At 38.2% G+C, this 18,513-nt stretch overlaps 1 protein-coding gene across 5 annotated transcripts in view; it reads left to right on the forward strand.

Annotated features, from left to right (window-relative positions):
- Positions 1-18,513, forward strand: part of acaca (acetyl-CoA carboxylase alpha) — a 188,444-nt gene that overhangs the window by 72,210 nt on the left and 97,721 nt on the right. For 3 of the 5 annotated variants that reach the window (XM_028807062.2, XM_051931344.1, XM_028807063.2), the window contains exons 25-32: positions 1,065-1,178; positions 3,096-3,209; positions 3,698-3,787; positions 6,970-7,088; positions 8,107-8,130; positions 10,667-10,810; positions 13,467-13,569; positions 14,463-14,570. In XM_028807062.2, the coding sequence (XP_028662895.2) occupies positions 1,065-1,178; positions 3,096-3,209; positions 3,698-3,787; positions 6,970-7,088; positions 8,107-8,130; positions 10,667-10,810; positions 13,467-13,569; positions 14,463-14,570 (816 nt within the window). The remainder of the gene's footprint in view (positions 1-1,064; positions 1,179-3,095; positions 3,210-3,697; positions 3,788-6,969; positions 7,089-8,106; positions 8,131-10,666; positions 10,811-13,466; positions 13,570-14,462; positions 14,571-18,513) is intronic. The other 2 variants (XM_051931343.1, XM_051931345.1) reach the window with 1 other exon arrangement.

An 18,513-nucleotide genomic window follows, 5' to 3' on the forward strand; every position in this document is an offset into this window, starting at 1 on the left:
AACAGTAGGCCAATTTCCACCAGCACCCCATTGGCTAACAGTACTTGTGGCAGCTGTTATTAACCTGGGCCTTAACGTATCCGGTATAGAAATCCGTATTGTTGTCCGCATACTGATCCTGCAAAATTTGACACCGGATGCCCTTCTTGATGTAACCCTCCCCATTTATCCTGGCTTGGGATGGGCACGAAAAAACACACTGGTTTGGGTGGTTGGGTTATTGGAACAAATACATTAAATAAACAATTTTTTCCAGTTTTATTAAATACACTATGGACCTGAGCCTGTGCAACTCTCAGGTTGTACAAATCAGCTGTCTCTCCAAATTATGTAAGGTGAAGGTCAGGGACCTGAGTGTCTTGTCCTTGGCTCTGGTTTGACATAATTTTTGATGGTCCATCTTCAGACTGAACACAAGCACACATTTGGGTGTGTTTACATTTACTTATTTGGCTGATGCTTTTCTCCAAAGCAACTTACAAAATTTAAGATAGAAATGGTTATATTTAATTTTTTTGTTTTTCAAATGGAAACCCTGAAAGGTTAAGTGACTTGCTTACACAGTGTCAGTAGGACAAACTCAGAGTCCGATGTCCAAAGCCTACCTGCCTGTTTATGACCCATGGGTCAAACAGCTCCCCTTTTTCTATAGGATACATGAAGAGAGTGGATTTTGCAAAACCTATTACTGTCCACAGTCCTCCCTTGGGATTAATATGTCATGCTTTGGGTTTTTGTTAAATGAATACAGCCCTTTTTTGTTTCAATTTTATGTCTTGGATAGGGATATTATGTTTTATTTATTTTTAATCTGCAGGATATGTCTTCTGTAACTGGACACATTTTCTAGGAATTTTAACTTGTCCTGTTCTTTCTGAAATAATAGAATTCGCAGCTGTGTCCAGTGATCCACTTGTTCAAAGTAAAACACATTGTGTTTGACCAGGCTTTCCAGGACATTTTTGTAGCTTAAGAATGTAAAATTTTCTGACTGGTTCACTGCGTACTAATTTCTTTTCCCATCTCCAGTGGTAACTGTTTTCCTTTCTTTTTCCAACAATCAGGACCAACTGTGCGGCCGTGACCCCACATTAACTGATGAACTCATGGCTATCCTTACTGAACTGACACAACTAAGCAAGACGACCAATGCCAAGGTGGCCCTGCGTGCGCGGCAGGTATGTAATACCATTCAGATGCATTCAGTTTGATACAATATTTAAAGAAGTGCCGCACTATCAAAAGACAGATGGTTGTTGCATTTCACTCAGTTAGTCATATAAGGTAGTGCTCACTTGAGTGAGGTAGTGAATTCAAGTTGTGCTTATTTGAGGACAAGTAAAGCATGCTATCCTTGTAGCAATCTGTCATTTAAATTATATAAATGATTTAGATAAGCATGTGACAGTTAGTTACGTTTATTAGTAACACCGAGTCTGGTGGATGACTAGATACCCAGAGTTCTATTCAGTAAGTTTAGTATAAAAGTTACAATTGGGTACACAAATGAAATATAATGTTTACTGTAAACCAAGGTATACAAGAAAATTCAGCTGTACCAGTGATGTTGTTGGAGCTACTGTAGCAAAGGAAAAAAAAGTTGTAAACTCAAAATGGACTCTCTAGGTTTTGCAGTCATGTAGTACACAAGGAGAGTTCTGGGTTGTATATGTACTGTATGTGTGTAGCAAAACTCTGGAGAGGGTATGATTACACGGTACCATAAATGAATTGGCAAACTGCAAATGGGGATACCAGGCTGAATTAAAAGTCAGGACACAAGGCTATTTGGCTGTTTGATTTCTCGCTAACAATGGTAATTATTTTTTGAAGCTAATTTTGCATTGTAGACGGATCTTTTATTTTCTATAGAAACTTTTATTTGGTAATTTGAAGCTGAAATAGATAATTGAACACAAACATTTTTTTTCAGTAGCAGATACTGTATTTGAATAGAATGTGGCTAGGTATTGTTGGCCCTCAGTTCATGTGACCTAGATCTGATTCCCAGTCTGGGCCCTGTCTGTGAGGTGTTTGCTTATTCTAGAGGCTATATAGACAGCATTAACATAATCAGATCTAGGTCTCTGGGACTGTGTGATGGCAGCATTGGACCATTGTGCCACTATTCAAATATTTAATTTTGAAAAATAAGACTGGAGAGGCTGCCAGTCCATCTCAGGCCACACTTGCTTGTATTGGGCCTATCAATCTACCTTTGAGATGTTGAAAGAAACTGGAATTCTTGGAAATGACACATGCTGACACAGGGAGACTGTAAACCCCACACAGACGCTGGTCATGCCAGGATTTGAAGCCATGCCCCTGAATCTTTGATATAGTTGTGCTAACCAATATGCACCCTGCAATATAAAATCAACAGATGCAAATCATAACATAATAATAGGTGCATTAAATAGCATCAAAAAGCCTCACAATCACAATCCTAACCACAATGAGCTCTGTCTCTGCATAGTATTTTTTTGTGATTCAGATGAAGTAATCCATATGTAACAAATGTCTATTAATTAGTGCAACTGGCTACTGGTCTCCTGTGCCACTGACATTCCTAAAGGCAATATGTGCTTTCTTATAGGCGAGCAGGTCAGAATTTTTCAATGGTCTTTCTGGGTTTAGATCAACAGGGTTCCATTGCTCAACTCTGTGCTGTCCATCTCATCAATAGTATGTCATTGCTGATCAATAAGGGACTTTTCTGTCACAGATGAAAAGAGGATTTCAGCCCCCTGGCACTCAAATGTTTTCTAGAGTGGCAGGCCGTAGGATCAGTAGCTAGTGTCTAATTAATTTAACAAATGATAAAGCATACAGAACAAAGACAGATGTTGTTTTTGTTAATGTTAATTACTGTTAATTGGTAAGTAGTTAGGCAGTAATTAATAAATAATTACACAGTGTTTAATGGAAGCTGACAGGTAATTACTGTTTGGATACACTCTGACTTACTTCCAGTGGAAAACTCCTCATTTGCCTCCTGTGAGGATGTTGGCCATTGTAATCAGTAACTATAACTGGTACTGACTGCCTGTGTTTTTGCCTGTTATAAATTAGTTGCCTTTAATTTCCTTCCCTAGATCCTGATAGCGTCACACCTACCATCATATGAGCTGCGTCACAATCAGGTGGAATCAATTTTTCTTTCTGCTATTGACATGTATGGGCACCAGTTCTGCATCGAGAACTTACAGGTAACTAACTCTTAGTGGACCATTTTTGAGATGAGAATGTGGCAGATGCACAAATGAAATAAGATGCCTAGATATTCCTCACTGAGTTATGGTGAAAATATAACACCTCTATGGAGCTTCTCCTACACAAAGTACAACTGCAGGGTAGATGAAGTGTTTCCAAATATTTAATGCATTGTCTAGTGAATGTTTACATTTTTATGTTATAGCTACAAATATATAAAATTCACTGTAGCACATCTGTCCCCATAAGTCCATAGATAGCTTTCGCTGTCTTTTGGAGTCACAGTCTTCCTATTAAATGAGTACAAATAGGAGTATAGAACCATAGCAGAGTCTTTAGGTTACAGTGCAGCCTACATCTGGCACATGACTAAATTAGATGTTGATAGATATTGAACCTTATTGTCAAAGAGTGGAATTTCATATTTTTCTTCAAGTAATGGAGCTACAATTCTTTTATCAAAACAACTTTCTTTTCATTTTAGAAACTCATCCTGTCAGAGACATCTATTTTTGATGTGCTTCCCAACTTCTTCTATCATAGTAACCAGGTGGTGAGGATGGCAGCACTTGAGGTATTAAAAAAAAAAAATCTTCTATTTAGTCAAGATCAGACTCACTTCATTGACTATTAAGATGATAATACAGATAAAAAGACAAGAATCTGCCAGTACTCCAAGATTTATTCATGCATTTTTATGTACTGTAATTATACATCTGACTAGATGAATGTGTGTCATTCTGTTTCATGGAAAGTTTGCTTTCTGTTCTGACACTGTGACTGTCCTCTACATTGTGCCCCTGTTTCTAGTTGATAGACCTTTGATGTTAATATGTTCTTTGTAATCACTTATTTGTCATTTGGAAGTCGAGTCCCTGTTTTTCCTTTCTAATCAAGTTTGTCCAATGTAATTGAATATTTGTTAAACAATTCATTTTTTTTTTCAGTACTCAAGTGTCCATTACTTCTGCTTGTCTGTTTGTACTGTCTGTCAGTAATTCTGTTATGTCTTCAATTATTTCTTCTTGATAGTAAAGTTAAGCTTTTTTTCAACTTAATCAAGGCCCAGTTACGTTTGAATAACCAAATCTCATTTTTTCGTTTAAAATCAAATTTCAGTTTTCGTAACTGAACTGAATTCATATTAATTGTCTCTGTTTTTTCTCAGTAATCGAGTGTTCATTATTCATTAGTAGCGGGAGTCATTGTTTCTTCTAGGTTATCAAATCCCAATGTCTTCTAAGTATCACAATCCCTTTTTTCCATGAAAATCAGGTTCCTGTTTTTCCAAGTTAACTGAATCCATAGTATTTTTGTCTGTATTCTTCTTTCAGTCTTATGTTTGTTACTCCTTGTCAGTTTAATTTTCTCCTTGGTTTTGGAGTCACTATTTGCTCACCTTTCTCAGATTAATCAAATTTCTGTCTCTTCTGTCCTCTGGAATCACATTTTATTTGAAAATCTAATCCCCGTCTTTACAAGTTAATTGAATATGTGTTAATTGTGTTTCTATTTTTCTTTAGTAATCATGTGTCCATTACTCCTTTATAATTTAGTTTTCTCATCAGTTATTGAGTCACTATTTTTTTCTTGCAGGTTAATCAAGTACCATTTTTGTTTGAATAATGAAATTAATTTTTTTCCATGAAAATTAAATCTCTGTTTTTAGAATTAATTGAATTCCTTTTATTCATTACAAATAAAATACTTATTTTTTATATTTAATAACTTTTTCTTGAAAATTAACTCCTATCTCTCCATTTTAATAGAATGACCTTTTCCATAAAAAGCAATAGGATATGATATATTTTACCTTATTTAAATCTCTTTTTCCCATGGCAACCAATCCAGGTGTTCCCATGTTAAATTAATCTCTCTGTTTACTTTCAAAGACAAAGCATTTTTCCAAGTGAACGGAGGGTTGGTGTTCCCTGGAAATGAAGTTCCTTTGGTAGCTAATTCTTTTTTCCTTATCAGGAATTGAGTCAGTAATTCACTTTGGCACACATACCTTTTACTTATTTAGCTCCTTTGTCTTAAGCTGTCGCGTCCCTAACGGGAGCAGCCGAAAGAAGAGGTCTTAAGTCATTGTGCTGGGGCTGTGTGTGTGTGTGAGAGCTGACAACCAAAGTACAATGCAGCCACAAGAAGAGAGAAAAAAAATGGGCATTTCGGCTAGCACAAACAGAGACTTGTCTGTCTAATGTTTTGAGTTTGTTGTTCCACAATAGACTGGAAAAAGGAAAAAAAGGGCAAAGATTATGATTGAACTCACCATACCTAGAAAGCATTTGTACAACTACTGGAACTGTCTGGCAGTGTGTCAGTTGGCTATCAAAATGTGGAGAAGAGCTCATGATACTTTGGAAATTTGAAACTATGCTGAGAAGTCATGAGGCAGTCATGCAGTCTGCAATCCCCTGTGATCTGACATCCTGAAGGCAACATGATCCAGCAACTGAACTTGTTAACTTAGACATGCTCTCTGACTAGGAGCTGTAAAGTGTGCAGCTGGCCTTAGTCTTCAAATCTTTTTTAAAAATAACCACGTTTGTTGCTCTTTTAAATTCATTTGTTGATTACTTGTTTTGTTTTAGGCAATTGAGTTTGTATTATTCTTTGAAAACTGAAATTCTGTTTCTTCTTGCAAGTCAAGTATTTATTTTATTTAAATATACCCCACTATTTATGGTAACTGTTACTGTCTAATTCATTCTACTTTCTAGCTATGTTCCTTTTACTATATCTATATAATGTATACAGATTTTTGTCTGTCCAGCAGCTACAATTAAAGTAAGCATGCTTCCAGGTGAAAGCAGTCCTGCTGTAATTAAAGGATGTTTAGCAGACGTAGCTGTAGCTAGACCAAAAGTCTGTGATTTGGTTAGGATACTTAAAGTTAGGTTAGCTATGGGTGGATCGCGTTTGGTCAGGTGTATACTTGTTGCATCATCATGGTAAAAAGGACACAAAGGCATGTCCCTGTGTGCTGCTGGCGCCTGGTAGGATTTCGCCACGTGCTGTTCACGGAATGCAATGATTCACATTCTGTGCCTTATGTCCAAAGTTAGTGTTGTGGAAATGAAAGCAGATCCTTTTTTTTTTTTTTTTACTGTTTTTCTCCTCCACTCTTCCAAGGTGAGTGTTGTCTAGCTCCGCTTTCGGCTCCAACTCACCTGGGTGAGGTGAAGTGGCTCCTTTTATGTCAGACCTGGTAGTATTTCTGGTGTGACAACGTTACAACCAGGAAGCACTTCTGGGTCAGGTGGGACCTTCTTAATTGTGCCAAATTATTACTTGGAAGCTCCCATTGATGGCGCCCAAGTAACCAAGTAGGGCACCCATATGTTACGCCCATATGTTGCCCTGCGGGCGTACAACTGGGAGCTCCACCAGTGGAATGCTGCCATCTAGAGAATCCACTGCATATTCATTGAGTACAACTTATAATCAAGGAAATATATGGCCCCAGGAGGTAGTCTCTTTCTGTCCTTTCCCTATCATGGTCTCCTTGCTGGGTAAAGCACCAGCAATCAAACTGCCCAGGATTCCCATCTATCCATCCATGTCCCTCCACCCATCCACCCATTGTTCCCTTATCAGGATGCCAGCCAAGCAATGTTGTCTGTGATGATATCCTTCTCACTCTGTGGTTTGTCTACAGTAATTTTTATTAATGTCTTTCTCTAGAGTTTTTCCCCTTTCTCATTCTAGTTAGTGAAATGTTTCTTCTCGTTCTTACTCTCTGATATCCAGGTATATGTACGCAGAGCTTATATTGCCTATGAACTGAACAGTGTACAGCACCGGCAACTAAAAGATGGCACCTGTGTGGTAGAATTCCAGTTTATGTTGCCAAGCTCTCATCCAAACAGGTAAGCAAGGAGCATCCTGGACCCAGCTAAAGAGAGAGCCCTTTATGATTTGTAGCTACCATTTTTACTACAAGGCCTGTTGTACAAAGGAGATCTCATCCTGTTTCAATGCCTATCTTAGTCCTGGTGTATGATCTGTATAATATTTGATGCTACTACACATGGAGAGATAATGATGCTGATAATACTAAAAAGGTAAGTCAGAGCTGACTTGTGAATTTGTAAATTTTTGTTTTTTTGTGTTTTGTTTTTGGCAGCACAGTTGATCATGTTAGTTCAGAATTGAAACTGGCACATTTTGTTTCTTTTAGGTATTGATTTTATATTGTGCTTCCTCCCTTACTGACAGACCTTATGGCTGTGGCTGTCTACCCTTATTCTCTCATTCCTGCATGCAGAAAATTTTTCATGAAATTTACAGCAGATGCCAAAAAGAGCTATGCATACAGGAGAGTTGGAACGGCAGTGGTCCTATATGAATTAAATGAGGAGAGATCTTTGCAGACAGTTCTCTGGGTGTACTATGGAAGTTCGCAAAGCCAGTGGTTCCTGGCTCTTACTGTGTACTTATTGTTTGAGTTTGAGAAGTTAAGTAAAATGACACATTTTATTGGCTAACTAGAAAGATTACAATATGCAAGCTTTCGAGGCAACTCAGATCTTCTCACATCTTGCCTGAAGAAGGGGCCTGAGTTGCCTTGAAAGCTTTAATATTGTAATCTTTCTAGCTAGCCAATACAAGGTGTAATTTTGCTTAACTTCTCACTACATCCATAATGGCTAACCTGGTACAACACCATAGTACTGTTTGAGTTTAAAAAACTTTAGAATGGATTCTACTAAAAGTTCAAATACCATTGGTTCCTCCACCCTTAAAAGAAGGCGGCGCTAGTGACACCTAGAAAATATCCTATGTCCCTCTCTCCTGCCATAGTTACACCACTGGCTTGCAATGATCTGATTCTTACAAATGTTGCCTGTCACTAACCAACAATTAATAAATTTTGTTTAATTGCAGGGGCAACATCCCCACTCTTAACAGGTACTGTACCAGTTAATTTCTTCTGTGATTCCATTCCATGTAGTTTTTAGCCTGCTTAACCCCTTTGTATTCTGTTTGTGTGAATGCCCTATGTGATTAAACACACAGAGCAAACCTTGGTCTGTGTGAGGGCCACAGCTTATTTGGTTGTGTGATAAGTCTTTCTGCATATTCATTGAGTACAACTTATAGTAGTACATGCTTCTGCTATGAGAGAGACCTGCATTTTCCTGAATGTGTGAAAAACTCTTTGAGTTAATCACAAAGTGCAAAGCCTTTTTCTGCATTAGAGACAGACTTGCTGCTCTTTGCTTGTCTTTGGAGCTCATTTGTTTATTCACAGTATGCATGGCCTCGTCTGCCACTGCTGGGCTGAATGCGTGAAACAACCTTCCAATTATTTCTTTCATTGTAAGACCTCCTACCCATTATATGATATAAGAGCTTGCAACTATGCTGAAGTTATGGTAATGGAGTCTAGCAGTTAATGAACTAGACTAGAAATCACAAGGCTACAGGTTCACATCACAAAACAAGTGTTTAAATATCTCATATAATGGCATCTACTTGTATAAATATGCGCCTGAATCACATTTTACAGCTTTGTTGGAATCATTATATAATATTAATAATTCAGTTTTTCTGTGTTATATTCTGTATAGGGAGGGAGTCTTGTAAAGAGTTCAGCATAGTGGCTAAAGCGGTGAACTCTTAAGTCACAAGTCTGTCAGTTTAGTAACTGGCTCTGGATCACACTATGATGCTGTGGTCCATGTTTTTTTTTTTTTTTTAAATATCTGTTATAAAAAAAAAAAAAAAACTTGTGACGATACAAGACTTTTTTCCTGCGATGAGACGTGATCTTTTGAAGAGAGACAGCGAGACACTTTCACGTCCCGTGAGACGGTCAAATCACGTCATACTTACAACCTTTGGAAGCAAGTCCCATGATACACATGCAGAGCAGGTTAGAGATAATGGAAGTAGGAAAATTAGAGTAAAGATCACATTAGCGCAAACAAATGGTAAATATCACTTGGTGAAATAACGGAACAGTGAAAAGAGATTGAATAGTGTTTGAGGATGTCTGGGGGACAAGAGAGACAATGTAGTGAGACAAAAGGACAGCTGCTGTACAGGCTTTTAAATGTTCGAAGCTCCGCACGAAATGCAGATCACGCAAAGAGGAGGTAAAAAAAACAACTGTTATTTGTTTCCCATTGTATAACTGTTTAAGAGGGGTTTCGGAAGAGCAGCAGCATCTCCTTGGGGGGCGTTCAGCCCCCCCCCCTCTTCACAACAACATATAGCGCTGGTGGGGGGGAAGGGATTGGCAAGCGAAGCGAGCAGGGGGCAAAGCCCCCTAGTGTATGTATGTATAAATATATATATACACTGTATGTATGTGTATATATATATATATATATATATATATATATATATATTAGAGTAACCAATAGGTTGTACCACAGAGCCCCAAACTACAGAACTATTGTGTGTTTACTGTAAAAAGGCACTCTATAAAATTTAAGTTGGTTATTTGTATTTCAAAGATTTAATCCAACTGCTATCACAAGTGCCATTAGCGGCAATCTCGAGCAAAAGGTAACTTCTGTGTTTCATATACCCAATTCTTCATTTGATTGTTGTCCCATAAAGTTAAATCTCTTCTACACCAAAGGTCCACATCTTCAGCTTTTCACCTTTAGTCATTAAATGCTCCTGTCATTCACCCCATATTATTATCCATGCAACTCAAACAGGATTATGGCATGTTCATTGTGCTAATGGTATGGAGGTTGTGGAGAACTGAACATAGTGTCAGTCATTTATACAATTGTACATGATTATTGTAAGGGTCCCTATGTAATGTAATGACTGAGTCTTTTTTTTTTTTTAATTTAAACTACAACTTTTTCAGGTTTTGCATATGATGCAGAGCTTCCGTAGGACCCAGTCTACACCATATACAGATAGCTGTTAGTATGAATGTTGATTGATAATTACTATATATATCTTCTATATATGGCATTAGTTGAAAATTAGTAAGTAAATTAATGGTGTAAACATTCTGTTTATATAGTCAAGTGCAGTCTGTTTAAATTTTAGAAAAAGAATGATCTGAATTATGAAATGTAAGTAACCAAGCTGAATAATCTGAAAAGCTGCAGGGTCCACAGAAGAAATGGTGCTGACTCAACTGAACACCTCCCTCTTATGTTAATGTGCTGTTCACAGTTCACAAACCCTTGTGCCAGTACACACTGAACATGCTGGGCCATGCTCTTTGCCAGTTGCCTCTCAGCTCACACACAGTTGGCCCTCAAATAAGTGCTCTGTGCTCCCACACCATGCTGTAACCGTTTCTTTTAAAGTAGCTCTTTAGATTTCTATCACTCTTCTGGTCATGGGATGCTTTTCAGGTGGCCACAGAGCACTTGCATATCACACATTCACTTTTAAGAAATGCAGAGTCAGTGTAACTGCTGCTGATTTAATGTTGATGTTCAATGGTGTGTTTTGTGTTGCCACACAGAATGTCATTTTCTTCAAATCTGAATCACTATGGTATGACTCATGTGGCCAGTGTAAGCGATGTGCTGCTGGATACCTCCTTTACCCCACCTTGCCAGCGCATGGGAGCAATGGTATCATTTCGATCTTTTGAAGACTTTGTCAGGTAGGTAACAAGACTATCTTTTCTCAGTTTCTGTATTCTACTTTAGTGTCATTTTCCCATTGAACCCCAGTATCATTAATCTGCTGTCTCTAGAGTATATCTATTGCACTGTTTCTGTCTGAACTTTTATTAACTTGGTACCCTGCACTCATTATAAATTTTACCTTCTTACTTTTGTACACCAACCACTTAGCTCAGTTGCCACCCATTTATACCAAAATCTTATTTCAGAGATACCGAGCTTTGTTTCTCTGTGGGTTTATATTACACATTTAATTAATTTGTAGTTCCTCTTTTAATTTAATGATAAAGGTCTGTGGCAATTATTTTAGACATGGGTAGTTTGGTGTAGTGGCTAAGGGACTGGATCTTATATCCCAAGGTTTCTTGTTCATTTCCTACCTCCGACTTACTCTGTTACCATGAGTAAACTGCTTAACATGCTTTTTCTCCAACTGTTAAAAAGCATATAAACTGCTTGTAATTCAAGTTGAGTAAGGCCATCACACAATTTTACAATAATAAATTGCCAATTTCAATTTCACCTGCTTCACTGTCTAGTAAAAGACCCCTCACTTTCCCATTTTGGCTATTTTAAGTAAAAAAATTGAAGTGGTTTTATTTATGGTTTGTTTCATAACACCAAAAGGAGTAATTTTATATTGAAGGTAAAATGAGGTGACAGTGGTTAATGTTACCCTTTTCAGTTACTGCGATATAACGTTATCCTCTGGGCACAGCTTTCAGTGGCTATTCGGGCTGGTTAACACTAGGTTCCCTGGAGCCTACGAAAAAAGTTGTAATGCCGGGCCACCTTAAATTCCTTCACACCTCTTCATCAGCATCTTTGTTTTGCAAATGTGTCAATCAGCACAAGCAGCAAGCAGCCTGCTATTCCATCCACCACCAACGCACCTGAAGATCTCCCAGCTCAAGTCTGTCTATCTGGGTGTGACATGCCTGATATTGTATAGGATAAATAATATATCATTATTTGAATTACATACATTTCATGTGTGTTCCATTTCTACAATGATCTGGGTAAATGTAGGATGACAGGAAATATGAGGCAAGAAATGTTGAGCACATAATTAAAACAGAAACCTTTTTCATTTTATAGTAATAATTGACAAAATGCTGATTTGAAGTGTATAATGTGTGAAGACTGAAGTTCAAATATCAAATGAACTCTTTCACAAAAGGTATAACAAAACAAGTGCGTTTTATTCAAGAATTTAACCAAAGAACAGGAAATCGTTCAATTTACATATGGCTGTCAATGAGTAAAAACTCAAGCCCAAATATCAATTGACAGAAAGCCAACATGTCTGCTTGGCTGGTGCAGAGGTAAGACCTGCTGTCTTGTGATCAAGAGCTTGCAGGTTTGAGCCCGGGTTCTCCCCTTTTTGAGTAGTGAGCTGCTATTATTATTACTATTATATAATAAAAACATACATTTGATTTGAGTCTGTAACACCCGTTGTAAATTTTTGCTACCTGTAAAAGTTAGCATTTTTTTAATTCAGTTTTATTCTCTCAGTCACATTCATGTGGTACAACGAACTTGCCTCTCCCCCTCTGAGTTGATTGCGTTTATCTCCATTCTTTTCACAAGAGCAGTGATTACCACAGCGATATTTGGTCAGATCTATTTGTTGTACCGGCAATCAAAGATACAATGCCCTGTGACCGCTATTCTCTTTGACAACAAAGACACCCATGCAGAACTTGTGAAAAATGACAGGTTTGCTGCAATCACGAACATCTGACAACGTTGTGTTGAGAACTTCAGCTGCATTGGTGGGGGGATGGGATAACAGGCTGCTTGTGCTGACTAACACATTTACAAAACAAAGACGCCGATGAAGAGGTGCAAAGGAATTTAAGGTGGCCCATCATTATGACTTTCTTTGTAGGCTTCAGAGATTCTAGTGTTAAAAACACATCATAGATCAACTAGTTGGCTACAGGCTATATCTGAATACACCTGTCTTAAGCAATTAGGGTTATAGTAGATTCTTGTACTATCAAACTCTTTGCCATTTACACCAACACAGTGTCAAAGACAATAATAAAATGAATCCAGAAACATTCTTTCAGTTAAATTATAAATCATGTACTCAAGGACACCTGCTGAATTTAAGGGGAAACATGTTTAAGATGAAAGCCAGTAAATACTACTTTAAAAAATGTTCAGTGGAATCTGGAAAAATCTGCCAAGTCAAATAGCTAAAGTGGAAGTTGTGACAATTTAAAAAAATTATGTGTATGAGTTAATGGGACAATTTAGCTATCTGCAAATTTCACAGCAATCTTGATGGAAATTTCTTATTCTAATGTCTATAGTACATTTACACTATTTGTGACACTGTTTTCCATCACTTGTTTACTTGTCATCTTTTCTTTATGTCAACATTCACAACCACTTCTGTGTCTTCTTAAATAAACTGTACTGCCCCCTTCACTGGATGTTATCTCACTTGACCAGGGCAGTGCTACTGCTTTTCATATATTAGTATTTTTCCAAAAGGCAGCAGGCATGGATGGATCCCTAACTGGTCTTCTTACTTTTCATTCTCAGGGCTACACATTTCATATAGATCAACGATGCCTTAATATCTGTGCCACTGTCTAATTCAAAATGTTGTTCTTCTAGAAACATTGATGATGTTATGAGCTGCTTCTCGGATTCGCCACCCCCAAGCCCCACATTTCCAGATCCAGGACACTCTGCTTTATACAGTGAGGAGGATACCAAGGTGAGCAAGGGCAGCATGTTTGAAGAACTACCTAAAGTTGTAGTATGTATCTTGCCAATTCTCTCATTATAGCTAAAATTCCATGAATATGATATCCACAATATTGTACTTTTAATTCTAGAAATATTATAAGGTAAAATGCATATACTCCCTGTGTATCTTAAACAAAGCATTAAATAAATTTGACATCATTGGTATTTTCTAAATTGTACACCGCTACCTAACTGCTGTAGATACATAGGTTCCACTTCCAGCTCAGACATTGCCTATGCAGAGTTTATTGATTCTCTCTGAGTCCATGAGGGTGATTTTCCAGTTACTCTGGATTCTTCACCCATTTCAAACACGAGTGCTTGGTTGATTACAAAGTCTAAATTGTGTGCATATGTATGGCTTATAATGTAAGGTTGGGTCCTTCCTTTCACCCAACGCTGATGTGAACCATGCAGTGGAATAAGCAGGTTTAAAAAATGGATGGATAGATGAAAAGACTCCATTGGATTCACCTGAATGGTTATGATAGCCTGTGTTAAAAAACAAATTAAACCAAGAGCTCTACAAAGTAGATCTCTACTTTGAAGATTTACTCTGGGGACCAATGCCATGCTGGATAGAGCTGGTTGCCTGCCTGACTACTCTGACCGATTTAAAACAACGAAATGCTATTTGCTTTTGACCTGATCATCTTGAGCTGTCAAAACATTTCTGCATGGCTCTTGCTGGCCGAGTTTCAGCACCTGGGAGGCATCAATCCACATGACGGCTTTTCTTTTAAACCTGTTATTTGCTTTCATCTCATCTCATTTCCATAGCGACAAATCAAAGCTGAATGGTGCTGTTACCTTGGTAATAGGCACAGACCAATATTATGTCTATTTTGTTTCAAATTGCAGAGCACCCAAGAGGAGCCCATTCACATCCTGAACGTGGCCATCAAGACAGACAGTGATATTGAAGATGATGCGCTAGCAGCCATGTTTAAAGAGTTTACCAAGTCTAAGGTAGGCTGTAGGGAGGCTGGCAACAAACAGAAAGGCAGTAGCTTATTTAAATGATTTTCAAATGACTTTTAAAAATACCTTTTTACTCTTCTGTGAGGCAGTGACTTTCTGACTGCTAATTTGGTAATCTGAAAGTTTGGCCATTGGCTAAAATGCAAAACTATTCCAGACTGCTGTAAACCATAGAGAAGATGCTTCTGTAGTCTGTTAAAGTTACTGACAGTGCTTCATCACTCCTGATGGACTGTGAGCCTCGGCCCTCTGTCACAACATCTGTACAGTAAATAAGAAATGAGTTTTATATTTCCCAGATTGACTAGGTTTTTGCTATAAAACAACAATGCTTCATTTTGTTCAGAGCCATTCATTGTGAGCAGTATTCCAAAGTTAGACTTCATTGCTAAGTTTTTGAGCTGTAAAGTACCTGCAGTGTGGCTCGGAATGGCATTTAGTATGCAGTGAATGTAATTGGTGTTTTGCAACTGACAATAAGCCACTAGATCAAGGGTTGTCAAGTTCAGGCCAGTTCATTAGCTGCAGGTTTTCATTCTAACCAGTTTTCCCAGGTCAGTGGGTCAGTCTTACTTCTTATTGATCTAATTGTGAAACTAGCTAGTCTTTTTTCTTCTCTTATGTTACATTCACAGATATGTTCTAGTGAGGTATTTATACATAAATGAAATTCAGACATTTGTGCTTTTTACCATTGCTTTAAATGATTAACTTTCTTTTGCCAACACTTTTTAATTCACCCTTTTCTGTGGCGTTTCCTCACTTAATTGTATCCAGATACTGACAATTAGTAACAAGCACTGCAGACACAGGTGCAAATGACACTGAATGCTAAAGGGTAGCAGCTACTTCAATGACATTTAATTGCGTACTAAGTAGTAACAAAAGGCTTAATCTCCTTGGCAATAACTCTGGGTGTGACATGGTCTTGGAATCTACCGTATTTTTTGCACCATAAGACGCACCTGACCATTAGACGCACCTAGGTTTAGAGGATGAAAACAAGAAAAAAAATATTCTGAACCAAATGGTGCACTAATATGTTTAATAAAATATAGCAGAATAATATTTCAACCATGTAAATTCAACAGCGGTATTAAGAAACATCATCACTGTCATTAACAAATAAGGAGAGACTTTAAGGTTCAAGCACTCTTCTAGTTTTATGGAAACCCCAAGAACTCCTCATCGCTAGTGTCAGAATTTATTAAGCTCAGTTGCTCACAATCACTTTGCAGCATCACGTACCTATCATCACGCAACATAACCTGTCCAAAGCCACCAGGGGACAAAGCACGTTTGGACCAATGCTCCCTGAAGTTATATCGCCAGTCTAGTCCCATCTATATTTGTAATGCCACAAAGCCCTTCATCTTGTGTTTTGTTGTGGGTTTCCAGTTTGAAAAATGAGAATGCGGTGCAAGCACAGCCCTTGATTCAAAAAATTGCTCTGCATACCTGTTTGTCTCGTCTGACAGTAGCTGAAAGGCAGCTTCAGGAAAGAACAGCCTGAAGTAGTCCAGTGGCTGGTAATCTGTCGAGTCCAGAGTCCGACTCAGTGATAATGCGCAAAACATCGTCTGCTTTTTTTTGTTTTCTGCACACGCTTCGCTCCCTCGTGAGATGTAGATGCCATCTTGCCTTTGTTTACATTTGTTTACATTTCGCAACTCACGCACACGCAAGGATTAGATGCCGAGTCAATGAGTCTAACGTTCCTCCAAGCACAGAGGGAATGCCTGTAACGTAACAGTGAGTTTTGTTGCCCTCTACCCCTGGATGTCGACTTTTATCAGGTAATACACATCATGGTCTGTGACGCAATATTCGCTCCATAAGACGCACAGACATTTCCAACCTTCTTTTGGGGAAAAAAAAGTGCGTCTTATGGTGCGAAAAATACGGTATGTAATTATGGTTAAGCCCGAATCTAACTCTGAGTGACGTTTATTGATCTGCTTTACAGTGTTAAGCCATCGACTGGATAAAATAACGTTATGCTACAAAATATCATGAATATTTTATGCGTATTGCCACTCTACGATAATTCAGCAGTGTTCATGAGCCTTCAAAGAAAATGCAATGTGGTGTAAATGAGAAGTTGTAAATCCAGTTTTAGAATAAACTGAAGCTGAATCATTAGTTGAAACTAGTGGTAGTAATAACAAAGTGAACAGCTCATCAGATGTTGACACAGATAGTGAAGCTGATGCTTACGGCACTGTACACCTGAATCACTATTATACACCTGGTGAATTTGGTCGTTTGAAGGTTCATTGTGGTGCAAGTAGCTATATGACAAAAGGCAAAAGGATTGTAATCAAGTAGAAAGAAAAAGAAAGACATTAGCCTCCTACTGTTCACAATGCAGCAACTGTTGTTTCTTTCAGAGGAAATGTGGATGTCACTATGCCTTGCACTGTGGTAGCCTATAATAACACAAGGGGTGTGTTGATTGTGTGGGTCAGGCTTTGTCATTCTACCCTCTCTTGTGAAAGCAACAGAAAAAATATAAGAAAAGTGTGGAGGAAACATGATTCTACTGTCCCAATTGTGACATCGGGCTGTGATTTAGTGATTGTTTCAAAAAATGTCACATGAAGGACGTGTAATAAATCTGCATCAGTGCAGTAGTGGACACTAGACATATTTCTCCTACTGTATTTACATTGCAAGCCGACGCCTGAATAGGAACGGAAAACGGTGAGAAAGGAATTCAAAAATCAAGAAGAAATAAATACTTCTTGAAAGACGCAGTGTGCATGTAGAATTTCCAGCCAAGCAGGATTACATGTGAAAGTGATAAATAATCAGGCTTTCCGAATTTACGTACTATGGCCTTGGCATCCTGATAGTTTTATTGCATGTATCTTGGACTTCCTGGAAATGTGGACAGTAATATGATCATTTTGCCTACATGTACATTGTTATTTTCAGCATTTGCTTGCAGTGCGTCTGATAGTTCCACGCGCAGATCTTTTTGATGTAATCTGAGATAGTTGAGATGCGCGCCCTCTGTTTTAACATACGCATCTACGACGTACTGTTGGAATAGTTTGCCACTGGAGTGCAAAATACTAAATGTATTCCTCATTGCTAATCTGTATGTGTAAAATTGGCATTGAGTAAGCCTTATTCGCTTGGCGGTTCTTTTATTGGGAACATGTTGTAAATCTTTGTGTCAGCCAATGTCTCTGTAAGGCAATAAAAGTGGGTAAACCATAGGATCGCAATTCTCCGACGAAAATCACCGCAACATCGATGTGACATGACGGGGCATTTTATCGTTGTAAATCCTGCCTAGGGTTTTCCTTGAAAATCATTCATACAGATGCTGTTGGATTGGACTGAGCGATTTTTATGCATGTGTTTGTATGATTTAGTGAAGGGGTTGATGGTTCTGAGCATGGAATCTAGCTGGAGAAGTAAATTTTCACAGAATGCAGAGTTTGCTTTATTTTGTAATCGTACTTCAGTAGCTTGCGCTTTGTCAAAAACATACAACTGTCCATATCCTGGAGAGGTAGAAGTGTTAGCATATAGTGGAGAGATTTGGTGATAAATTTGGCCGTATATTTTAAAACCGTATGGTCCGTGGCCAGGAGGTTGAGTTATCTGTGAACCCATGGAAGCAAACACTAGAGAATAGTTGTATTCTCGAATGTGTTCACAATAATTTTTAGCTTCTGATATTTGCTGTGTAAGAAGCTGTTGTAAAGACACAGGTGGCTCCCGCAAAAGTGGTAAAGCTACTTTACTGTTATGGCAGCACCTCGAGCACTTGTTGGATGTATTACGCTCAGCAGGCCAGTATAGTGCATGACATGGAAGACGACGAATAGGAAACGAGAAATGCTGTGTCGGCTGTGTATGGGCGGGACCGGTTTTGTGGAAGCAGGACGAACCAGAAGAGAAATATATATAAGAGATG

The sequence above is a fragment of the Erpetoichthys calabaricus genome, chromosome 8 (assembly GCF_900747795.2).
Source record: "Erpetoichthys calabaricus chromosome 8, fErpCal1.3, whole genome shotgun sequence".
Lineage (NCBI taxonomy): Eukaryota > Metazoa > Chordata > Cladistia > Polypteriformes > Polypteridae > Erpetoichthys > Erpetoichthys calabaricus.